The 25058-nt window shown below is 40.5% G+C and overlaps 2 protein-coding genes across 5 annotated transcripts in view; both read left to right on the plus strand.

Moving 5' to 3' along the window:
- The first annotated feature begins 12138 nt into the window (after positions 1-12138).
- On the plus strand, positions 12139-17963 carry nxnl1 (nucleoredoxin like 1). Of its 2 annotated transcripts, none has more exons than XM_008114432.3 (3): positions 12139-12348; positions 13329-13689; positions 17410-17963. In XM_008114432.3, exons 2-3 carry the CDS (start codon positions 13364-13366, stop codon positions 17717-17719), a joined length of 636 nt encoding a protein of 211 aa, XP_008112639.1. In that variant the 5' UTR covers positions 12139-12348; positions 13329-13363; the 3' UTR covers positions 17720-17963. The 2 variants fall into 2 exon arrangements, with proteins under 2 accessions (XP_008112639.1, XP_003223253.1); XM_003223205.4 differs by having other exon boundaries at positions 12141-12348; positions 13302-13689.
- Positions 17964-21307: 3344 nt separating this feature from the next.
- gmip (GEM interacting protein) overlaps positions 21308-25058 on the plus strand; it is a 108581-nt gene continuing 104830 nt past the window's right edge. The window contains exon 1 of one of the 3 annotated variants that reach the window (XM_062971035.1): positions 21308-22463. In XM_062971035.1, the coding sequence (XP_062827105.1) occupies positions 22214-22463 (250 nt within the window). In that variant the 5' untranslated portion in view covers positions 21308-22213. The remainder of the gene's footprint in view (positions 22464-25058) is intronic. The other 2 variants (XM_062971034.1, XM_016994990.2) reach the window with 2 other exon arrangements.

The raw sequence follows: 25058 nt of genomic DNA on the forward strand, positions 1-25058 counted from the left end.
GGAGAAGAGTAGGCGAGGCCAAGGCATAGAGAAGAGCGCGGAAGGCGCCTCCTGAGCATGCGCGGAGAGGCCTCGCGGAACTGAGGTGGTTTGCGAGAGCCAGTGGCCCTGACGATAGAACGCGAAACCCTTTTTCTTCTCAGCCTCCGAGAACGTTTTAGCCAATCACGAGAGAGCCGGTTCGTGACGTCACATAGAGGCATTCTAATAGGAGTAGCCCAGGCCTTTAATTTCATAGGATTTGGTCAGGGAAGGAATGCTTAGAGGTGGTTTGTCAAGGCCTGATATCCCCTCCCCCCACTGTTCTCCCAATGCCCTAATCTGGCAGGAACCGTGTGAAATAATCCTCTGTCATTGACCTTCAACTGCTTTTATAATGTCTAAGGATGTATCTACGCCAGGAATGGGCAAACTTGGGCCATCCAGGAGTTGAAGTCCAAAACACCTCAAGTTTGCCCATGTTTGATCTACGCTGTAGAATTAATGCAGTTGTCACCACTTGGACTGTTATGCCTCAATGCTTGCTTGCTTGCAGTACTTACTTTGGCGATCCCTCTTAGGCTGAGGATGATGGCCCTCCAAGTGTAGTGTCTTGGTAGTGGATGCGTAGGTGGCTGTGGAGACCTATTCTTGACCGGCATGTTCTTCCACAGTGAAGACATCGGTTTCCAGGTGGAAGGCGGTCCTGGTTAGGGTTGGCTTGATGCACCTTCCTCTTGCCACGTTTTTCTCTTAAGCTCTCCATTTGTACCTCTTCTAATTCTGCAGCACTGCTAGTCACAGCTGACCTCCAGTTAGAGCGATCCAGGGCTTCCCAGTTCTCACTATGTCACAGTTTTTAAGGTTGGCTTTAAGCCCATCTTTAAATCTCTTCTTGCTCACCAACATTCTGTTTTCCGTTCTTGAGTTGGGAGTAGAGTAACTGCTTTGGGAGATGGTGATTACATTTGGACAACGTGGCCAGTCCAGCGGAGTTGATGGCATAGGAGCATCGCTTCAATGCCTCAATGCTATGGAATCAAGGGAATTGTAGTTTGATGAGGCACCAGCACCCCTTGGCAGGGAAGGTCTTGTAAAACCCAACTCTCACAAGTCCATAGCATTGAGAAATGGCAGTTAAAGTAGTATATTATACAGCATTGATGCATCCCCTGGTTTCTCCCCCCCCCCCCCCCCCCATTTTCCTCTTGTTCTTGTGTTGCTGAAAACCAGGACCTCAAAATGAACCTTAGAATGGGTTGCTGTAAGTTTCCCGGGCTGTTTGGCCATGTTCCAGATGTATTCTTTCCTGACATTTTGCCCACATCTATGGCAGGCATCCTCAGAGGTTGTGAGGTCTGTTGGAAACCAGGCAAGGGAGGTTTATATATCTGTGGAATGTCCAGGGTGGGAGAGAGAACTCTTGTCTGCTTGAGGCAAGTGTGAATGTTACAATTGACCAGCTTGATTAGCATTAAATAGCCTAACAGCTTCAAAGCCTGGCTGTTTCCTGCCTGAGTAAATCCTTTGTTGGGAGATGATTAGCTGGCCCTGATTGTTTCATTTATGGAATTCCCCTGTTTTCAGAGTGTTTTCTTTATTTACTGTCCTGATTTTAATACTGGTAGCCAGATTTTGTTCATTTTCATGGTTTCTTCCTTTCTGTTGAAATTGTCCACATGCTTGTGGATTTCAGTGGCTTCTTTGTGTCTTCTGACATGGTGGTTGTTAGAGTGGTTGAGCATTTCTATGTTTTCAAATAATATGCTGTGTCCAGGTTGGTTCATAAGGTGCTCTGCTTCAGCTGACTTCTCTGGTTGAGTTAGTCTCCAGTGCCTTTCATGTTTCTTGATTCATGTTTGGGCATCGCTGCATTTGGTGGTCCCTAGACTTGTCCACAGCTGCATGGTATATGGTAGACTCCTTAGAATGAGAGAACCTTAGAATGGCCCCATAGGTTTCAACTATGGAGACTGCAATGACCTTTTCCCCAGTTTCATATGACTTTTCAATGAACTTGCCATGAATTGCACAAGCACTACATACACACCCCACACCTCAGGGAATGTCTCAAAAGCCCTAATGCTTTCACAAGGCATTATAGACACATACTGGTCTTAGGACCAGCCATGACCCACCCACCCCAGATTTTATCTCATTTCCTCATCCCTGTTGCCCGTTCAGACGCCCCCCATGGGGTTCCCATTCAAAATATGCCAATTACCTCTGGCACCCATTGTATGGTCAACTAAAACCCAGTGCCCCATTCTGTCCAGGCAGGAACAGAGCCATCAAAGCTCATCATCCCCAAGCCAGCCACATTCCTTTCTTCTCACATCCCTTTCCTGGTATGGAATCCTGGGATTTATGGTTTTGAGAGACATCTGCCCTCTGACAGAAAGGCCAAAGACCCTGTAAAACCACAAGTCCTGTGATCTCTTAGCATTGAGCCATGGCATTTAAAGCTTTCTAATATAATGGGGTCTATGCTACTGTGGTTTCAGTTAGAACAAAGTCTGCTTCTCCAGTTTCAGTCAGTGATGATATGTAGATTGTCATATCGATGTTTTCAAACCCATCAACTAGGTTCTTTCCAAACTATCAGATATTCCCGGGCAGATACATGTCAGAAAATGTAAACCATGTTTCCATACATTGATTTATTCTGCCCGAGTCTGTTGACATACTTATTTTATGTTTTTCATAAAGTGCCATAACATCAGTCCATATATAATTGAGCAAAGCCTAGATATTTAATTGACACAATGTTTTCCAGTGTGTGACTATTTCTAAAAGGGCTTCCACCAAGAGTACAATGCAGGTTTTTGTGCAGAGGCAACTATTTTCAAAGGAGATGGATCATCCTCACTTGAGAACAAAACTAATGGTTAGAAATGTATCAAAGAGACTGACTACTAAACCTTGAAAAGATATTACGTTCTTCTTTTGTTCTTTTTGAGAAAGAATTGGATGTTCTATGACTTTTCCTCTATATTCTGAGTAGCAGAACTCCTGAATTCTTGTTACCATAATCCCAACAGTATTACTAGAGAGCTCACAAGATTTGTTGGGTAGAGTTTTTCCTATTCTTAGTAAAGTTGAAGGCAGTAAGAAAAGAGGGAAATTACAATACAGGCGGATTGATTTAACTTCCTTTAGTTAATAGCATCACTAGATAATGGCTTTGATAAGTGAACAAAGGAACAAGAAGCTACAGTATATACAAACTTGCACTTTTCTTCAAATAAAAAAAAACACAAAGAAGACACTGTAAACTTGCATTTGATACTGATCATCATCAGGAAGTTTTTAGGTTATGATCCATTTTCTGACTCCTAAGAGGTGAATGGAATCCTCTTTTTTCAGGTCTTTGACTCTACCAGTAAATGTTTTGGCCTTCAAGGTTTGTTGTTGTTGCAGTTATTTTGTTGAATAATTCAACTTATTTGAGTTTTATTTAATCCAAATTAATAGGGAATAGGGTAGAAGAGAGGCACCCACTTCCCTCAGTGTTCCACACATTTCCAAAACCTCCAAAGCATATTTTCAGGGAACCATGAAGAAAGGAGAGATTAATTAAATATCTGGAATTTGAAAGTAAATAATTCCAGGTATCTAGTTAACCACTCCAGATTAGAACTAAATCCAAAATCCCCAAAACAATGATATGTTCATCAGGTCAATAAAAAAGCACACCTGGTGAAGGTGCTAAAAATCATACAGGAGAAGAAAAAATTACACAAGAAAGTCACCAGCTTACACTTTCTTAAAATGTTTTACTGTTGTCAGTTCAGATGGTCTCGCTAGTAAGACATCAGTGTACGCCAGTGGTTCTCAACCTGTAGGTCTCTAGGTGATTTGGCCTACAACTCTCAGAGATCCCAGCCAGTTTACCAGCTGTTAGGAATTCTGGAAGTTGAAGGCCAAAACATCTGGCGACCCACAGGTTAAGAACCACTGATGTAGGCAAAGGCCACATTTGGCCATGTGAGAAGTGGGAAACAAAGAGCAGTAAAATACAGATAGTCAAATTGGTACTCCATAAGCAACAGAAAAGTAACTTCCCCTGAGATCCAATATTAGAACTGTAACTTAATGAGGAATGACTGTCACATCTTTTATAGTGTAGCTATCACTTTCATTACTTTTACAGCTACTGATGGCTTTACTCAGTATCAAAAGAAGAATATGTGCCTCATGCTGTTTCTCACAATGACAATTTGGGTAGGGGAGTATGTTAGTCCCACAAGCCAGTGGGTCCAAATAAATTTTGAAGCAGTTCAGAACATTTTGTTAATGTCAAGAGATAGGAAAGATACTTTCAAAAATTGTAGCAATAACAATAACATTCTTTTCAGGCTTGGAACTATAGCTATAATTAAATACTATGCAAAAGTAGCGTTGCAAGTTCTTCAAAAATCACATATGCCGGTTATATCAGCTGGAGCATCCTGTGAACAATATTCACACAATCTCATTTTATCTTCATGGTAACCTTGTGATATAATTTAAGATGAAATAGTTGTTTGCATAAAGCCTCCGCAAACTCCCAATGAACTTCAAGGATTAACATAGATTCAGATAAAACAAAACACAATGGTCTCAAGGCAGACCATTATTTCAGGAGAGACATGTAAACACAATATTTAGTGATTCCCTGCCAGAAACATTTTGCTTTATAGGAATTATTTGCCAGAAGGGGTATTGACCTTAAGATCACAAGACACAGGTAGCGCCTGGATGGCTGACACGTTGAGTGAAGCCAGCTGCTATTTTCCAGCTGCTGTCATTCCTCTCATTCCCTCCTCATGTCAATCAAGCTTTCCTTTCCATATCAAATTGGAGAGGAGGGCTATATGTGAAGTGAAACATAGGCAGGGAAGGTTAAATGCCTTCCCCTTTCTGCTATAGGTCTGTTATAGAACTTCTATATATATTCTCACAATTTAAGATTTATCCAGGTGTTTTGAAGACACCTGGATAGGAGGTACATAGTGAGTTTTAAGGCAATTTAAGTGTATTTATTATATTTTTATCTGTTTTTATCACATTGTAATATTTAATTTTTTAAACTTTTGTATTGTTCTTTCAAAACTTTGGCTATAGTGTGGGATTGTTAGACATCTTGAGTCCCCACGGGGAGAAAGGCAGGGTATAAATAAAGATGACAATAATAATAATACATGATTTTATTGAAGCATGCAGTAGAATATGGGATATATCATTGGAGGTTTTTCTTTCTTTAGAGTGTGTGCTGCAGTTTTAAAATCACGTCACCTTTCATGCCTCACCAGCTGAGAATGTCTGTCTGGAGCTACACTAGAGTCAATTTCTCAAAGCTATGGAAAATGTGCATATTCACATTTGGAAAAAGATATGGAGAATAGACACATGTGCCACATATCCGAAATAAGGCAAGAAAAATGTTTAATGTATAGGTATGTGTGTTTTAAAACCTTTCTTATCCATCTTGATCAATGCAGGGTTTTCACAGAATGACAATAAAGTGTTTTGTTTATTCTGTTTTTCTAACTATCTAACTGGAATATTGGGCTGGACCAGATTCCTAATTATACTTTTAAAAGGGCCACAACTCGTAAACTGTTTGCTTCCTGTTTTACTCAGTGAATCATGGAGGGAAGGAAGGCAGTAAAAGGCAGTTTGCTAGCAAACATGGTCAGCAAAAGTAATTGTCTTCCTGCTCTCAGGTAAATAACCCAAATACAGAGGAAGCCTGCCTGCTCTGGCTTATGACAAACAGTGAAGAGCAAGGGACAGGCAATGTAGCTGCAACTTTCTTTAAAGACTTGTCTTAGGAAGCAGCAATGTATCAAGTGTGAGGTTTTGTCTCAAGTTTGGTCCAGATCCATTGTTGGTGAGGTTCACAGTGTTCTCTGGATGTGAGTGGACTATAACTCCCATCATCCTCTGTCATTGCGTCCAAATCTTGCCAGTATTTAAAGTTCGTCATGTTGGATATATGTACCAAATTTGGTCAAGATCCATTGTCAGTTGGGTGCACAGTACTCTCTTGATGTGGGTGGACTGCAACACCCATCATCCTCTGTCATTGCGCCCAAATCTCACAAGTATTTAAAGTTGGTCATGATTAGTATGTGTGCCAAGTTTGGTTCAGATCTGTCATTGGTGTGGTTCACAGTGATCTCTGGATTTGGGTGGATTGCAACTCCCATTGTCCAGGGACCATCATCCTGCCTTCCCAAAGCCCACCAGTCCTTAAAGCTGATCTCACATGGCAAATATCTCCCCATAATTTTATTAGATAACAGAAGGGGAGTAAAGGTCAACCATGTGAGCTAAAGTATCCTACCACATTTCAAGGCTGAATCATTCTGGTCAATATTTAACCTTGAAAGAAAACATCCTATTTTCTTATAGGATATCTACTTCCCTTTAGGGCTCTTTTAGAGGCCATAGAAAGAGACAGGGGCAATGATCAACTAAGTACTCATCTTAGCTTGCCTCCTCAAGATACAGTAGTCTCACTTATCCAACCTTCGCTTATCAAATGCTCTGTATTATCTAACGCAGTCTGCCTTTTAGTAGTCAGTGTTTTTGTAGTTGATGTTTTCAATACATTGTGATATTTTGGTCCTAAAATCGGTAATACAGTAATTACTACATAACGTTACCTGCTTTTTCTCTCAATTTGTTGTAAAACATGATGTTTTGGTCCTTAATTTGTAAAATCATAATGCAATTTGATGTTTAATAGGCTTTTCCTTAATCCCTTCTTATTATTCAACATTTTTGCTTATCCAATGTTCTGATGGCCCATTTATGTTGGATAAGTGAGACTCTACTGTAACAATATTCTTCTGTGGGTTTCCACTGTTGTTTGTATAAATGTTGTTTGTATCACAACCTTTAGAAGTCACAAAATGGAAAAACGGGACCTAAATAACCCTAAAGAGGCCCTAAACAACTTTTTAAAAGTCACCAAATGGGCAAAACAGGATCTGAATAACCCTAAAGAGGTCCTGAAAAAATTAGAAAGGCACCAAATGGGAAAAATGGGTCATGAACACCACTTCAAGGTCACAAAATGGGCAAAAAACGAGACCTAAATAACCCCAAAGAAGCCCTGAACAACCTTAGAAAGGCACCAAATGGGAAAAAGAGGCCCTGAACAACCTTAAAGAGGCCCTGAACAACCTTTAATAGTCACCAAATGGGCAAAACGGGCCCTGAACAACCTTTAAAATTGGGAAACGGGCCCTGAATTACTCTTAAAAGTCACCAAGTGGACAAAAGGGGCCTTGAACAACCCTAAAATGGTCCTGAACAACCTTTAAAAGTCACCAAATGGGCCAAATGAGCCCTGAACAACCTTGTGGTTTGATAGATCTAAACCAAACTTTACACGCATAGTCTTCATTATCCAACTTAAAATATTGGTGCAGTTTCGACTGACACATGTTTTTCAGAGCTGGGTCCCCCAAAATGAATACAAAGGAATGTGTAACTCTAGCACTCAGATACAGTCACAAGAGGGCAGTATATAAAGAATTAGCCATTGGTCTTCAATACAGTCCCTGACTGGGGCCAAACTGCTTAGCTTCAAAGAACAGGCCTTTCAGGGGGTTAGGCTACATGAACAGGTAGAATCAGTCAGGAAATGGTGCCCTCCGTATAAGCAGACAAAGCAGCATCCTCAGGAGAGGGCATAGCACAACTCCTACCATGAGGCAAAAGCACAGTCCTAAAGGCCAAAGCAGGGACATCCACACCAAAAAAAGAGGAAATAATTAATTTAATGAAGATTTCTATTTTAAAACACACATGTGTGCCTACACAAGGCAGCAATTTCAGATTTGATAATGGTGCTCGCAGGGTGTAACTTGCTCAATGCAACAAATTCAGATTTTATTTAAACAAAGATTGTTTACACCTTTCTATTAGGACTAGAGTGCGACTCAACGCCGAGAGTCTGGCTCACTCACAGTAACAATGAATAACTTTTGTACCTGGTACTGTCCAGTTATGCATTTTCTAATGCTATTAGAAAATGTCTCCTGTATCAATTTAATGATATAATAATATATAATAATATTATACTATACTAATATTATAATGTATATACAGTAGAGTCTCACTTATCCAACATAAACGGGCCAGCAGAATGTTGGATAAGTGAATATGTTGGATAATAAGGAGGCATTAAGGAAAAGCCTATTAAACATCAAATTAGGTTATGATTTTACAAATTAAGCACCAAAACATCATGTTATACAACAAATTTGACAGAAAAAGTAGTTCAATAGGCAGTAATGCTATGTAGTAATTACTGTATTTATTAATTTAGCACCAAAATATCATGATGTATTGAAAACATTGACTACAAAAATGCATTGGATAATCCAGAACGTTGGATAAGCGAGTGTTGGATAAGTGAGACTCTACTGTACATGTAATATTAATAATATTATGATGTAATACAATGTAATAATAATTATAATTCACTATTATAATTGTATATTTATATTACATGCAGTATTACTAATAATATTGCAATATAGTCGTATAATATAATATATTGTATGTATATATACTTGTAAACCACCCTGAGTCCCCTTCAGATGAGAAGGGCAGGATATAAATGTCGCTAATAAATAAATAAATAATAAATAAATTTATTAGAAGTACTCATTGTTAGCTTTGTGATATTATCATATTGTCCCATCAGAAAATGCGGACCTGGGCAATGCTGGGTATACAGGCTGTAAAATACAGGAATTGTTAAGCCTCCATATATGCTATGGATGATGCCACAACATATAAAGACCTAAGTTACCAACGTATTTTGATTTGCCTAAAATATAATATCACAAGGTTAGTCAAGTATTTAAAGGGACAAAGAAAGAGGTTCATGCTCCCCAAAAGCTATTTTTCCTTATTGGGATGGCCAGGTGGACCAATTGGATTTGGCCCTTTGCATTCCAACCAGAATTTGCAGGAGCCAAAATTCTTTTTCAATTGAGCCGCTAAGCACCTTTCCCCTTCTCCAACAGTTTTTGTTTATCCTGCCAAACAAAATGGTATATTGACCTTTCTCTGACCAACTTATAAGGCCAGGTTGTTAGGATGAATACCAAGGAGGAAATAAAATGCGTACTATTTTGTAAGACAACACAAGAAAGATAGAAAAAGGCTGAAAATGGGCGGAAACAAGCCACTAACCTGAAAAGCACAGTTAAAACAGTAAGCAAGAACAATGGAAAGTTGAAAGGGGGCACAGATAGAAACTATTTCACTCTAGCATTGAAACACCTGTTCAGCCAACATCACACCAGAGTCCAGTTCTATCTAAATATGTTTATTGAAGAAAGCAGGTAAAAAGGGAAAAGGGCATTTTCAAAAGGATCAGAAGAATAGCAAATACAAAATAGTAGTAATCCAAAAATGCAAAAGTACATCAAATCAGGAGAACCAAAACCCATAGCAATATTTCAAACATAAATCCATAAACAAGAGAACGGGAACATTTCCAAGGTAAACTCTTCAACCAAACAAAAGCATGTACGAGAACAAGAAACTTGAGAATATGTGAATCATGAACTTGATAGCAGAGACAGGAGAGCCATTCCATAGGGCAACGTTGTTCTTCTCTGAGAGGCATGAAGCCAACACCACTTAATTTAAGTCCATCCACATAGCCATGAGATCATGCCGAACCACCTGCACTTCAAGGTCTTACCACAGATTCTCTGAGAGTGTCTAAATTGTCTACATCTCCCTCCCTCCATTTCCAGGCCTAATCTGACTTCTCGGAAAAACTCCCCATTGGCCGAAGGCCGTTTCTCAAGAGAACTGGAATGTTCATTTTCCCCAGTTGCCTGGAAACCAGCACAAGAATCCAAAACATCGGCTCCATCTGCCTGCAGTTCTCTCCTAGCACTAGCAGACTCCTCACTTTGAAACCCATCAAACCCCTCATTCTTTGAAATGTTAGAAAAATCCTCCACTGTTTGCTGAGCTACAACAGAAAATGGGTCCCAGTAAAGGTGCCAAAGCAGAGAAGAGTGTTGCGGTTGCAATATGTCTTCCAATAAGATGTGGCCAGCATTATGAAAACTGCAGCTCCAAGGCATGCTCAATGGTTCCCAAGACAATGTTGTTGGATGCTAGCAATAGAGAAAGAAGGAGCAAATCTGACAGGGGATGCAATAATATATATAAAAATACATCTCAATGGCCGTCAACTTGCTAGTTTCTGAGGAGAAGTGCTACTTATGGAAAATATTCCTGTCCTTTAGTTTGAGTGATTTGGAGGATTTAAAATCCAGAAAGCTGAGTGAGGAAAAGTAGAGCTCTAGTTTGGGGCAGGAAAAGACACCACTCTCAAAGGACCACAAAGAGATGCATACACTCCCAACCCTCAGGTATTTGCTCATCCCTTTTAAAAAGCTCTACAACAGGGCTGAAAACACTCTAATATTTTCTCCCTCTCTCTTCTTTCTCTCCCTTCCTTTCTGTTCCCTTCTATTTTTTCTTCCCTTGCTTCCCTTATCCCTTCTTTCTTCACTTCCTCTTTCCTTCCTCTTTTTTTCTTTCTTTCCCTTATATCTTTTCCTCTTTCCTTTCTTACTCCTTCCTTTTCTTCTTCCCCTCTCCTCATTTCCTTCATTTTCTCTCTTTTCTTTCCTCCCTTTCCTTCATACAGATCACCTAACAACAGCCAAGCTGCTTCACTCTCTTTCTTTCCCAGTGACATCACCAAGCGCCCTTTCTCCACCCAACAGCCTATCCAAAACCAATCCTCTTTGATCCTTTTGTTTCCGTCTGCTCTGGGCCTGAAAGGGGTGGTTGTTTTAGCTCAAACCCATCAGTTATTTTAAGTTGGATAATGGCAGGTATGTGTGCCAAGTTTGGTCCAGATCCATCAAGCCAGGTAGAAGTCTTTGTGGTACAGACATACATTTGGCTGTTAATATATAGAGATTAGGGGGCTGCGATGGCACTGTGAGTTAAATCGCTAAGTTGCAGAACTTGCTGACTGGAAGGTCGGCAGTTCGAATCCACGGGACGGGGTGAGCTCCCGTTATTAGCCCCAATTTCTGCCAACCTAGTACAGTGCTCCCTCACTCATCGCGGGGGTTACATTACAGGACCACCCGCAATAAGTGAAAATCTGTGAAGTAGGAACACTATTTTAATATTTATATATTATTTTAGTAGTTATATGCTATTTTAAGTCTTTATCAACCAATCGTGTGTTGATAAATTGCCTCCTTCTCCTCTTGTTGCCGCTTGGGCTCCTTTTCTCTCCCTTCAGCTTGCTTCTCCTTCCTCCCTTCCTTAGGCTGTAAATTGTAATTTTTTACGATTTATAATATTGTTTTAGAGTTTATTGAAAAACTGCGAAACAGTGAATCTACGAAAAGTGAACTGCGAAATAGTGAGGAAACACTGTAGTTCAAAAACATGCAAATGTGAGTAGATCAATAGGTACCGCTTCACCAGGAAGGTAATGGCGTTCCATGCAGTCATGTCAGCCATATGACTTTGGAGGCGTCTATGGACAACATCGGTTCTTTGGCTTAGAAATGGAGGTGAACACCACCCTTTAGAGTTGGACTAGACTAGATTTAATGTAAAGCAGAAACCTTTACCTTTTATATATAGATTAGGAGAAAGTATCTTAGGTTTCTATGAAAGATGTTTTCTTTTTGGTACCCAGATTGGTCCCCTTTGAGAGGTTTTCTGCTGCAGTGAGAACACTTCTGTATTTGGAAGCAAAGCATTTGGCCTTCTGGGATGTACTTTTATTCCCCCTGTTCATGGTATGCTTTCTTGACCCCTCCTAGTCGTATTTATAGTTTTTGCTGCTTGGTTTTATATTTTATGTGCTGTTTCATCTTTTATGGCCACTTTTATATTGTTATTGTTGCTTTATTGATGGGTGAGCTGTCTTAGGCAGTTTAGGAAAAGGCAGGGTGGTTTTTTTTATCAATAGATTTATTTATTTGGCAAGTGTGCTACAGGTTGCTCTTGTCCATATAAGAATGATGGTGCAGAAAGAATAAAGAATTACTCTTTTTGTTTCATAAGGATCATTGCCCGGCCAGCAAGCTGTCAGCAAAATAAATAGATTCCTGGGAAGCAATGCATTGGTCATATTATCTCCCAAGGGCTACTTTAAGAAGATTAAAGCACTCGGTATTTTTTCTATTAATAGGTAGCGATGTCATATCCAGCGGGAAAGGTTACTCACCCCAGAGTTCTAGACTCTAGCTGCAAAGGAGCCACTATCATTGTTTACTGAACTGGATGGATCTTTCTAATGTGCGGAACATGCAGCAGTGTAAGAACTCCGCATTTTTGCTTGAAAATGAAGAGGTTTTCAAGGTGAGCAAAATTTGGACTGAATGCTTACTATTGAGTCCCTGTCCTTGAGAGAAAGCTGCATAACACTTGGCAGGGATAATAAATCTGACTGTAGCACTAAACTATATAAACTAGATTTTATGTTCCTAATACCTTTTTCTGCCTGTAGTAATGATTTGTTGTTGTTGTTGATGACCCTGGAGTTTAGTCAAAGCCTAGCCTAACCTGAAATGTCGTTTTTATTGAAGTGTTGGGAGCAACTTGAGAAACTATAAGTTGCTTCTGGTGTGAGAGAATTGGCCGTCTGCAAGGACGTGGCCCAGGTGATGCCCGGATGTTTGATATTTTATCATTGTTGTGGGAGGCTTCTCTCATGTCCCTGCCTGGGGAGCTGGAGCTGACAGAGGGAGCTCACCCGTTCTCCCCAGATTCGAACCACTGACCAGTTGGTCAGCAATCCTGCCAGCACAAGACTTTAACCTATTGCGCCACCAGGGGCTCCATAATGTTGTATTTATCAAGAAGTTTAGGCAGTGGTGTCTCCAGTGTCAGTGGTGTAGTAACCCTGCTCTGGTTTTCAATTTGAACTTTAAAGGAGCTATCCAGAGAACTATGCCTAAAACAAGGGATTTAGTCTGAACTTTAAGTGACAATGCAACATGTAGAATCTAAAGGATCCTTGGACAACTAGTTTAAAGTTCAGACTAAAACCAAAACAGAGTTACCATCCCACTGACAGCAATTTCTGACTTCCGAGAATACTTTGCTCTAAACTAGGCATTGGTTCTAAGACAGGTGTCTGTATAGAATGCTGCCCAATGCATTCCTATTGCATTGTGTTCCCAATTTTCCTAATATATTTTTTATAATGTCAAGGTGCTCAACTATCTTATTAAATAAAATAATCATTTTATAATAAAATCATAATTAAAATCTTGACCAATTAATTTTTTTCTCTCCTCAATGCTAAAAAGTGGTGCCCGGTGTTTCTTTATCCTAAGAGCGGTCCTTTTGGCATCGTGACGTACCTGTAGCTATGGCTGCCCTTTTTATCAACAAGACGCTAATTGTGAACAACAAAGATAACGACAAGTTGGAACTGGAACGCGAACTCATCTGCGCACTAGAGAACAAAGTCATGCTCCTGTATTTTGGCTCCAGCGAGTGTCCAAAGTGCAAAGAGTTTGCACCCATCCTGAAGGAATTTTATGTGAGGCTTACAGATGAGTTTTATGTGGAGAGGGCCTCCCAGTTGGTTCTGGTCTATGTGTCGCTGGATGAGACGGAGGAGAAGCAAGATGAGTTCCTGAAAAAGATGCCCAAGAGGTGGTTGTTTTTATCTTTCGATGATGACTTCAAGAGGTAAGAATACTCTAGTTTAACCCAAGCAATGCTCATATTCCAAGTAAGGCATATTTGTTTAACTTGACTACTTTTTAACCTGTCACTTTGAACAGTGCCTCTGTGTACGTGCTTATATTGTTTTCTCTGTGCCTGGAGAAAATAGCTAATACTGTATTTCCTTCCATGACTGGAGAAAATGTTACCTGAAGAAAAATACATTGTCAAAGCAGTAAGAACATTATAGTTGGGTGAGATCTTATGTTTTATTAAGTCCACACAACTCTATTTAGTGCAGGATCCCAGTACAGCATCTCTCTGATAGTTGGGTGTCCAGCCTATGCTTATACTTCTAAGAAAGGAGCATCATGAGAGTAGGTCAAGCCATTGTCCTCTTGCCACTCAATTCCTAGAAGAAAGCTACTTACATAGCAGAAGAAAGGTTCATTTTTTTCTGCTAGGATACTTAAATGTGTGTGAAGACAAGAGAATAGAGCAAATTTTGAATTAACCAGTTTCTACAGTGCTGTTGGTAACAAAGTCATGGGGTCATGATGATCAATTGTGGTCAAACTCAGCACTGTGAAACTTAATAATAAGCTGTACTCCTATCTGATTAGAACAGGAAGAAAATGTTAAAAGCAATTTTTCCTGACCTTGTGCCTTCTAGGCATTATACTGCCTGCATAATTTATGGCTCACAATCATGTTAGGAGTTGTAGTCCACCATTTCTGAAGGACATCATATTTGGAAAGGTTGGATTAATGATTTTGAACAGCGGGAGAAATCCGTAATGATGTCAAATATTATATATGATATTTATAATCTTGATTAGAGGGGCCCCCAATAGTGTAGCAGGTTAAACCACTGAGCTGCTGAACGTCCTGATTGAAAGCGGTTCGAATCCACAGAGCGGGGTGAGCTCCTGCTGTTAGCCCCAGCTTCTTCCAACCATGCTAATGTGAGTAGATCTATAGCTACCACTCCAGTGGGAAGGTAACAGGACTCCATGCAGTCATGCTGGCCACATGACCTTGGAGGTGTCTATGGACAATGCCGGCTCTTCGGCTTAGAAATGGAGATGAGCACCAACCCCCAGAGTTGGACACGACTAGACTTAATGTCAGGGGAAAACCTTTACCTTTACCTTAATCTTGATTAAATCTCCCCCTTTCCTGATTTATTAGGTTATATGTATTGTTTATTTTAATAAAATCATTGGGCACAAGCACAGCCCTGTACTGTTGTATGCCTTCAATGTGCTTCTCACTTATGGTGATTTTATCATTAGGTTTTCTTGGCAAACTTTGTTCAGAGGGGGGCTATCATTGCCTTCCTCTGCGGCTAAGAGAATGCGACTTGCTAAAGGTCACTCATTGGATTTCCATGACTGAGTAGGAATTTGAACCCTGGACCGAAAATCTTAATCCAGTATTCAATCACTACACCACACTAGCTCTCAATACTGTATTAAATCGTGGCATATTATTGTTCATAAATACACGGATGGTTCTTAAGTAAATAGTAATAGATGGGGAGCAGATAATATTTTTAAAGACAATCCTTTAGCCACTTGTCTAGGAATCTTTTTTGGAAGCCACCTTGGCTACTGCTCTAGGATAAAAGTGGCATATAAATTTAATCAATCAATAAATATTATTCAATTGAACCCTATGCAAGTACTTTTAAGGAGGTGTGTGTGTGTGTGTAAAATTTCATTGTCTCAGGGCGGCTGAGGCGATGAACAAATAAAAACCAATTATAGAAGGGTTTGGAAACATTTTTCTAAAAAACTGGAATAGTTCCATAAATCTGCCAGCCAGTTTTTATTTATTATTTATTTACTTTATTTATACTGTGCCTTTCTCTATCCCAAAGGGGACTCAAGGCGACTTACATACAGCAATTATTCAATACCTTAAAACACATTAAAAACATTAAGCTTAAAAATAAATTAAAGTTAATACATGTTAAACATTTAAAACATTACATTCAATATTACAATCACGCCATCCAGAAATCGTAGTCCAAGGCAATTCCATAGTGATTTCCGACTTTCACAGGGGTCCTGTGCCCCAATCACCGTTTATTTGTTTCTGTTATTATTTTTGATAGAATGAGCACTCTTCAAAACAATGCATTAAGTTCAACAGAGTTGCTATTGACATGAACATTTTTAATGCTAAGTTTTCGCCAGGTCAGATTGCCATTCTAATCTGCCCCATTTCATTGTCTCTGGTTTCTGGAGGCAGGAGGTACATTATATGATGATATCACCAAATAAGTGACTTTACTTTTTGTGTGTAGAAGAAGAAGGACCAGATGTAGCAGTATCCAGGTTAAGGTTGCATCCCTTATGTTGACTATAATATGCAGTTACATCCTGAAGTGGTAGATCAACAGAGGAAATGAGCAATCACCAAACAGCTATGCAATTATGTCTCAGAGCTTTCCAGAAAAAGGCTCAAATTATTCCCAAAAGAATTAATCTTCCATTTAGTACATTGAATTTTATGGAGAGTTTATTACTCTGTTTTTGTATATTTTTGTGATTTTCTAATGCTCCTTCCTATTGTTTCTTACCAGGCAAAATTAGTTATGGAAAGACAGGACAGCTGCAGTGAGTTTTAAATGGTAGTGCTGAGAGCTACTAACCTGTATCCACTGTTTTCTGTGTGAATCCATGTGTTGTAATTGGAGTGTAGGGAGATCCAGTAGCTGATCTCTGGAGATCCAGTTCCTGATCTCTGCTGAGCCCTGAAACTCACTAGGCGACTTTTGGGAGAAACTCTTTTCCTCTGCCTGACCCAAGTCACAAATTCGTTGGTCTAGTGCACATGTGTGAAATGCAAGGACCGTGGGGTGAATCTACGTACAACATTATTTTATGTGGCCCTTGGGGCATTCAATGCCAGGCAATAAAGTTACATTTATGCAGTCTTAAAATTACAAGTGACCATTTGAAGGCAACCATGAGGCTGATGTGGCCCTCGGTGAAAATGAGTTTGACACCCCCTGTTTGAACATTGGACTATGACTCTGGAGACCACAGACCCAAAAAACCACCTGCTATAATTATAGGTAAAGGTAAAGGTTTCCCCTGACATTAAGTCCAGTCATGTCTGACTCTGGGGGTTGGTGCTCATCTCCATTTCTAAGGTGAAGAGCCGGCGTTGTCCGTAGACACCTCCAAGGTCATGTAGCCGGCATGACTACATGGAGCGCTGTTACCTTCCTGCCGGAGCGGTACCTATTGATCTACTCACATTGGTGTGCTTTTGAACTGCTAGGTTGGCAGAAGCTGGAGCAACAACGGGCGCTCACTCCGCTCCTGGGATTTGAACCTGGGACCTTTCGGTCTGCAAGTTCAGCAGCTCAGTGCTTTAACACACTTTGCCACCGGGGCTCCATAAGTCAGTAAAGACTTAAGGCGCATAACAACAACTATATCAAGATGAGGAAACCTTGAGCTCATAGACGCAATGATGGGGTATAAATGTAACTAATAAATAAACAAACTTCTCTTTTGTTGTTTATTCATTCAGTTGCTTCCGACTCTTCGTGACTTCATGGACCAGCCCACGCCAGAGCTCCCTGTTGGCTGTCGCCACCCCCAGCTCCTTCAAAGTCAAGCCATCCATCCTTCTTGCCCTTGGGCGACCCCTTTTTCTTTTTTTCTTCCATTTTTCCCAGCATCATTCTCTTCTCTAAGCTTTCCTGTCTTCTCATCATTTCTCTAGGGAGCTGGAATTGAGGTTTTCTGTGAAGACCCCTCCAGTGGTGGTGGTGCTGAAGCCAAATGGAGACATCATTGCTGCAAATGCCGTGGAGGAGATCAAGCAGGCTGGCACAGCTTGCTTCAAAAACTGGCAGGAAGCAGCAGATCTGGTGGAGAGGAACTTCCGGTTGCAAGAGGACTTTGGCCCTTTGACTTTGCGGAGCATCACGGATCCCCTCCGTCGATTGAAGTACAAAGTGGCAAAGGACAAAAGGAGAAAGAAAGACAAAGATGAGGGCGAGGATGAGGACAAGGATAATGCATTCTCCTGATAGGACATTCCTTCCCCAACAGAACTCACTCCCTCACTGACCTGCTCTCTTCCCAACTTCTACTGCTTCTGCACAACATGGGCACAGCAACTGCCATTAAGCAGAGTCATCAGACAATCCGAGCCCTGTCCTATTATTCTTTTTTCTTTAAAAAATTACATTTCTGGCCCTTATAGCCATAACAATATTCTTGACAACGTGTTGTTAACATTTAATTGGTCTTTATTAAAATTTCAGAACCTGGGTGGTGCATGACATGAATGTGTGAATGCCAAAAGTAAGATTCCCTCCCCCTGCCCCCAATTGTTTTCACAGAACATTTTCAGCACAGGTCTAGCCCCTTTTTCCGTGAACGGAGAAACCAAGTAAAATAAAGATACACAAATATAGTGTACCCACTATATCTGCAGGGATTCAGTTCCAGGACTTACTGCAGATTTGAAAAATGTAAATGATCACGCCCTATATTATCAAATAGCGGCAACATGAATGCACGTACTTCAACATGTCCGAGTTCACATCATCACCATATATTAATATGGGGTGAAACAATCAGCAATTGCTTGAGATTCTGGATATAGGGAGTATATTTGTGTACTCTCTCTATTCTGTATACTTTTTGGGTTTTGCACATTTTATACAGGTCAAGACTGCTGGGGTTAAATTGCCTACAACCTTTTAGTTAAGGAAGAGCATGACCAAGGACACTTGGAATAAAATACAGGATTGGGCAGATATTTTGGACTCCAACTCCCAAAATCCATCAGGTATAATAACTAATATTATATCTGTTAGAAAAAATCAGCTTCTGGATCAGGACAACCCACTGTATATATTTTTTGCACATTTATATATGTCAGGGCTGCCCGTTTCCTTTTGTACCTCACCATGGGTAATACCTGTATCAGGGTTTGAAAGAGTGAAAACTGGAGCGGGTGCCTGTATCTTTCTTATAGAAGAGTAAATTGCAACAGGCTTTGCTTTTTACCTGGTTACTCCCCAGTGGCCCAGCGGGTTAAACTGCTGAGCTGCTGACCTTGCTGACCAAAAGGTCAATGGTTCGAATTAGGGGAACGAGGTGAGCTCCCGCTGTTAGCCCCAGCTTCTTCCAACCTAGCAGTTTGAAAACATGCAAATGTGAGTAGATCAATAGGTACTGTTCCAGTGGGAAGGTAACGGTGCTCCATGTAGTCATGCCAGCCACATGACCTTGGGGGTGTCTATGGACAACGCTAGCTGTTCTGCTTAGAAATGGAGATGAGCACCAACCCCCAGAGTCGGACATGACTAGACTTAGTGTCAGGGGAATACCTTTTATGAGAAGCAATGCATGCTAAAATTCCCTTTTCTACAAAATCATTAAAAATGCAAGAATCCTCTACAGTTTTCTTTCTGGTAACCCTAGGTGCCATACAAATGTAATTTTTGTGTGTGACTGGATTAAGAACTAAAGATGTGGAGTGGACAATATTTCAATTTGGGGAACTGAAAACCAATTTCTAAATTGTGCATGTGCTCAAAGACACTCTTATTCATTTATTCTAGAGATATATTTCTTCCTAGCAAGCCACTATTTTGCATGCCGGTCCTTCTATTAAAAATTATAGCAGGTCCTACAGGCATGGTGTCTTTGGCCTTGGCCTAAAGATGTTGAAGGTGAGTGGGAAATATTTCAATTTTTAAATGGGACTAAAGCAAATCTATGCATGTGTGTGTATGGTCTTCATACAGGGTCTTCACTTGCATATTGAGGGTTGTATTTTCTTTTGTTTTGGTTATCCTGTTTTATAAAAAGCCCAACACATCTAAGTCCTCATATTATTCACTGGCCTTCTTCAAGGATGCACTAGAATAAAAATAAACACAATAACAAATTAAACTTCAAAGTTTAGGAAAGGGTAATATATATTTCTGTTACATGCATTTCTTAAAGTTTGGATTTTAATGTATTTATAATATAAGGGCTGAAACATGTTGGGTTTTTTAGAAAATAAGATAACAAAAAATCTGTTTAAAGAATAAAATATAACCATAAATATGTGAAGACCTGTTTCTTGTTTTCCCTATGGATCCTATATATGTGCTTGCCAGTACCAGTCTGTAATTTCTCCTGATATTTTGCCAGAAACCTCATGTTGGTATGGGACGATGGAAGTTTTCTCAAAACACCTGAAGGCCAAAGGTTCCCAGCTCCAGGCTAGGACGGCTGGGTCAGGAGATTTCAGGGCCAAAGCTGGAGATTCGAGGATGAACCTTTGTGCGGGTGGGCTCTGGCGTTGCGATGAGGATGATGTTAGAAAGTATGTGCCTTCCAAATAAAGAAGAAAAGTCTAACAAATAGCACTCGAATGCATGCATACACACAAACCACAAGGCAGTATTTTGCCTTGAGATTCCTCCCTTTGTCCTGAGGGAGACAAAGCCTGTGATAACTGGCTAAGGAGGCAAAGGCAGAGGAAAGTTTTGAAGAAGGAGACTTTCTAGTTTCTGGATTGGTGTCATGGCTTTTTCCATATCTTTCCCCTCATCATTAAGCATAAAACACCCTTGCAAATTATGTTCCTTTCAAATAAAAATATATTAAGTTTAAATAGTGAACAAATACAAACTTCAAGGCAGTATTTTGCCCTGAGATTCCTCCCTTTTTCCTGCAAAATTTAGTTATCACAGATTAAGGAGGTAGGTGGAGCCCCTGATGGCGCAGCAGATTAAACTGCTGAGCTTCTGAATTTGCTAACCGAAATGTCGGTGGTTCGAATCCGGGGAGTGGGGTGACCTCCTGCTGTTAGCCCCAGCTTCTGCCAACATACCCTGTTTCCCCTAAAATAAGACATCCCCAGAAATAAGACCTAGTAGAGGTTTTGCTGAATTGCTAAATATAAGGCCTCCCCCGAAAGTAAGACCTAGCAAAGTTTTTGTTCGGAAGTATGCCTTCCAAACAGAACACCAGAGCATGCAGGATCGGTAAATGTACGTATCATAGAGTGTTGTACATGGAAATAATGGTAGTAACAAGAAATTCTTGATAGGATTCACAGTTTGTCTGGTTATGCTGGTTTGTGATGACAACTACTGTACAGAATATAATAAATGTTCATTTTTTTTTTGTTCAACAATAAATGTGAATTCTTTTTCATGGAAAACTAAGACATCCCCTGAAAATAAATCCTAGCGCATCTTTGGGAGCAAAAATTAATATAAGACACTGCCTTATTTTCAGGGAAACATGGTAGCAGTTCAAAAACATGCAAATGTGAGTAGATCAATAGGTACCACTCCAGTGGGATGGTAATGGTGCACCATGCAATCATGCCGGCCACATGACCTTGGTGGTGTCTATGGACAATGCTGGCTCTTCAGCTTACCATAGAAATGGAGATGAGCACCAACCCCCAGAGTCAGACACAACTAGACTTAATGTCAGGGAAAACCTTTACCTTTACCTACTAAGGAGGTAGACAGAGGTAAGATTTTAAAAAATAAACTTCTTAGTTCATAGATTGGTCTCATGGTTATTTCCATACATCCCCTCCACCCCCAATCATACATCTCTCCAGCACTCTTAAATGCAGAATAGTAACTAGAGTAAGACACAAATACCTTGCTTAGAATTACCTGTTTTCATCATTTGGAAAGGCCCTTGTTCCACCTCTATGCTCAAACCAGACTCACCAAGCTGAATACCTTCTTGTAAGCTCTCAGGTAGGGAAATGGTTAATAAGGGAGAGTAAGGTAGAAGGGCCGGCTTCCTCATGTCTTGGGCAGAGAACGAGAGTCACTGTGGGAAGAAGCCTTTGGTTTCATCACTCTTGCCAAAGGAATGTGGAAAATCTGCACCGCCTGACACTCTTATGTCTGCAACCTGCATGGCTCATCCATTCCTTGCAGAACGGGCGACGTGTACTGACACTCCTGGGTCTTGTCTTTTGGTCACAATCCGTACCGTGGGATCGGTGTTTCCCAGATTCAGCTTTTCAAAGAGGTGAGGACTTAGTTCTCCAGAGGTGATCTACAATGGATGCGACTCCTTACTCCAAACTTGATTTCTCAACCCAGGACACACCTCAGCTGAAAATCCTTTGAAGGACCTCCAGAGAGGAATTTTCGGATTATTCTGCTTATGAGCTGATTTTTCTCTGTTTCTCTGCTGGATAATGCAGAAGCTTGTCTGCCACTTGGATCTGTTCTTTACAGACATTCCTCTTATATTGGGGTCTGTTTAATGACACCCCTTCCTATGCCACTGCTAAGAAATCCTCTTGATTCCTCAAGCATGAAGGCTCCCTTGCCACCTTCAACAGACTCTGAAATATTGGGAGAATTGCTAAATTCTTGGAAAGCAACAAAAGAACCTGGGGATGATGGACCACCAAGAAAAACCATGCTGAAGATATGGATGCTCAGAAAATAATTGAGTGAACATCTTCCAGCAACGGCCAAAATTGTGGAGGTTCAAGAATATCCTGCTGGTGAAGATTGGTGGTTGGTGAGAAGATGAACAAGGCCAGAGACCAAAATGGCTGCAGCAGTCCTTTTAATGGCAGAGAGTCGCCAGTGAGCAATGGCTTCATAGCTGGTGATTCGGGATTCCTGAGTACTGTTTGGGCTTCCATACAGACGTCTGCTTCTGAGGAAAGCATGGAATGGGTTAAAGCCTGCCCGAACCAGCTTCTCCAATTCACCAGGCACCTAAGAGACATTGATGAAAAATTCCAGAATTTCCGGGAACTTTTCCAAAGAGGTGGTAAGTACAGGAAGCAGTTTCATTAATTTGTTTATTGATTTCTCAGTGTACCATTTATCAAGTCAGTGAGGTTTATAACCTCATGATAGCCCTCTGACATAGGTTAAGCAGGGAAAGTGTGAATATGTCTGTTCTGGGCATATTACATTTATCCATAATTCCTTTCTATGTGTGCATTAAGCTGCACATTAAATTTTTTAACTGTCCTCTGAAAATATTAAAGTATTTATTCTTCTCCCAAGACTAAATACTTTTTTTCATGTCAGAAGCGACTTAAGAAACTGCAAGTCGCTTCTGGTGTGAGGGAATTGGCTGTCTGCGAGGACGTTGCCCAGGGGACGCCCGGATGTTTTGATGTTTTTACCATCTTTGTGGGAGGCTTCTCTCATGTCCCCGCATAGAGCTGGAGCTGATAGAGGGAGCTCATCTGCACTCTCCCCGGGTTCGATTCGAACCGACAACCTTCATGTCAGCAACCTTCAAGTCAGCAGTCATGCTGACACAAGGGTTTAACCCACTGCCCCATCGGGGCTCCTGACATATACTAAATCAGAACTTGGGAAATAATTATAAAAGAAAAAATAAATGAATGGTTTTTTAAATTTTTTTAAATTACCAAATTGGCTTGATATTTTAATAACATATTGATCATATATTTCTTTCAAATTAATTGTTATTGTATTCTAACAAACAAACAGATACAAAGATGGCCCAAAATGGCCTAGAGCATTCCTAAAGGATCATAACAATGTTTTGTAAGTAGCTAGTAAGCATTATTAATTATCGCAATAAAGAAGTAACTCAACCTGTACTTCGAAGCTCTGACTTAAAATGTGTATTTTCACTATTTTCATACATTTCAGTTTCCAAAACTGGTGTTGGAGCATTCAGAAAATGGGTGAATACGTAGTTACTTACAGTATGCTCTGACGCAGACATCCCTCCAGGAAGTGCAGACCAGGTCATGCCATAGAGGAATTCATCAAGATCAGATTTCTAAAAGGCTAGGAGGTGGTTTCACTAGACTTCTGAGAGATTAAACATATGGACAGGGCTGACCTTGCCATTATGCATACTGTGGCAATGGCTCAGGACGTAAATGCAGTAACACAATATTGGTAGGCCCTCCCCATCTCTCTTGAGCTCCAGCAATTTGTTTGATGACAATTGTGTGTCACATAACCAGTCCCCTAAAACTAGCATGTTGTCCAAAGATAAGGCGAGAGATTGTATTTGCTTGTCTGTGTTCCTGTGCCATTCTTCCTTTAGGCACCAAAATGCCTTGGGCCAATCTGCCAGTTGATGATTCTGTTGTCATCCCACTTTTCCAGCCGCTTTTCAAATGACCCTGTTTCTCTCCTCCCACTTTTCTCCTTTGTTGTGATCTTACTTTATTTGCTGCAACCTGAATTCAAAGTGCAAAAGAAGTTTTAACTAAGTAGGGAGAAGATGAGAGGAGTGGGAAGACTCTTGTCCTCTCCAGTAGTCTCACGGAAAAGAAAACTGCTGCATTCTCTCCTAGCTTGTGTGTTCTTCCTCAATACCTTTTGCATCCAAATCTTATCTCAAGTGGCTTTCTTTCACATGTCTGTAAAATGTTTTTGTCTATGAAATGTCGAGGGTAGGAAAATTTGTTTATTTATTTGTTTTATTTACAGTATTTATATTCCGCCCTTCTCACCCTGAAGGGGATTCAGGGCAGATTACAATGCACATATACGTGGCAAACATTCAATGCCATTAGACATACAACATATAAACACACACAGAGGCAATTTAACATTTTCCAACTTCCGGCTTCATGAGGGTATGCTCGATTCTGGCCACAGGGGGAGTTGCAGCTTCACTGTCTACTTGTGACACCTAATCCTTGATGGTATTACTTCCTCATTTCTTTCTGTGCGCTACTGGCAATTTTATGGTGTTGTAAAATTAGTTTCCTACTTGACGGATGCTACTGTCTTTCAGGCTGCTTAGGTCAACAGCGAGCTAGGCTATTAATGGTCGGGGGCTTAACCCAGCCCAGGCTTCGATCTCATGACCTCTTGATCAGTAATGATTTATTGCAGCTGTCTACTAACCAGCCGTGCCACAGCCCAGCCCTGTATAGGAAACTATGATTCCTATACAAGCAGTCTCCGAGTTACAAACATCCAACTTGCAAATGATTCATAGTTAAGAATAGGGGTGAGACAACAGGAAGGGAGAGAAATCTACCCCTCGGAAGGGAAATTCACTCCTGAAACATTTATCATGGGGGAAAGGTGTCTCCACTGAAGCTTTATCACCATTCCTTGTTTCCACAGAAAGCTAAAGTTTTCAAAATCCAATGATCACAGGGATTGAAAGTGAGGTGAAATCTTCTGAACAGGGGCACAGGCACCAAAACAAACACCACAGGGGTGTTCACCTTTATATATATATATATATATATATATATATATATATATATATATATATTTGGAGTTACACTTAAAAATGTACCTGTTCCGACTTCAAACAAACAAATTCAGCTCAAGAACAAACCTACAGAACCTATCTTGCTTGTAACTTGGGGACTGCCTGTACTCAGCTCAAAGACTATCCGCTATTGCC

This window comes from Anolis carolinensis, chromosome 2 (genome assembly GCF_035594765.1).
Source record: "Anolis carolinensis isolate JA03-04 chromosome 2, rAnoCar3.1.pri, whole genome shotgun sequence".
NCBI classification, from domain to species: Eukaryota; Metazoa; Chordata; class Lepidosauria; order Squamata; family Dactyloidae; genus Anolis; species Anolis carolinensis.

Coding starts and splice junctions, on each gene's coding strand:
- nxnl1 (XM_008114432.3), top strand. CDS start 13,364: ATGGCTGCCCTTTTTATCAACAAGACGCTAATTGTGAACAACAAAGAT. Junction 13,690..17,409: donor TTCGATGATGACTTCAAGAG/GTAAGAATACTC, acceptor TCATTTCTCTAG/GGAGCTGGAATTGAGGTTTT.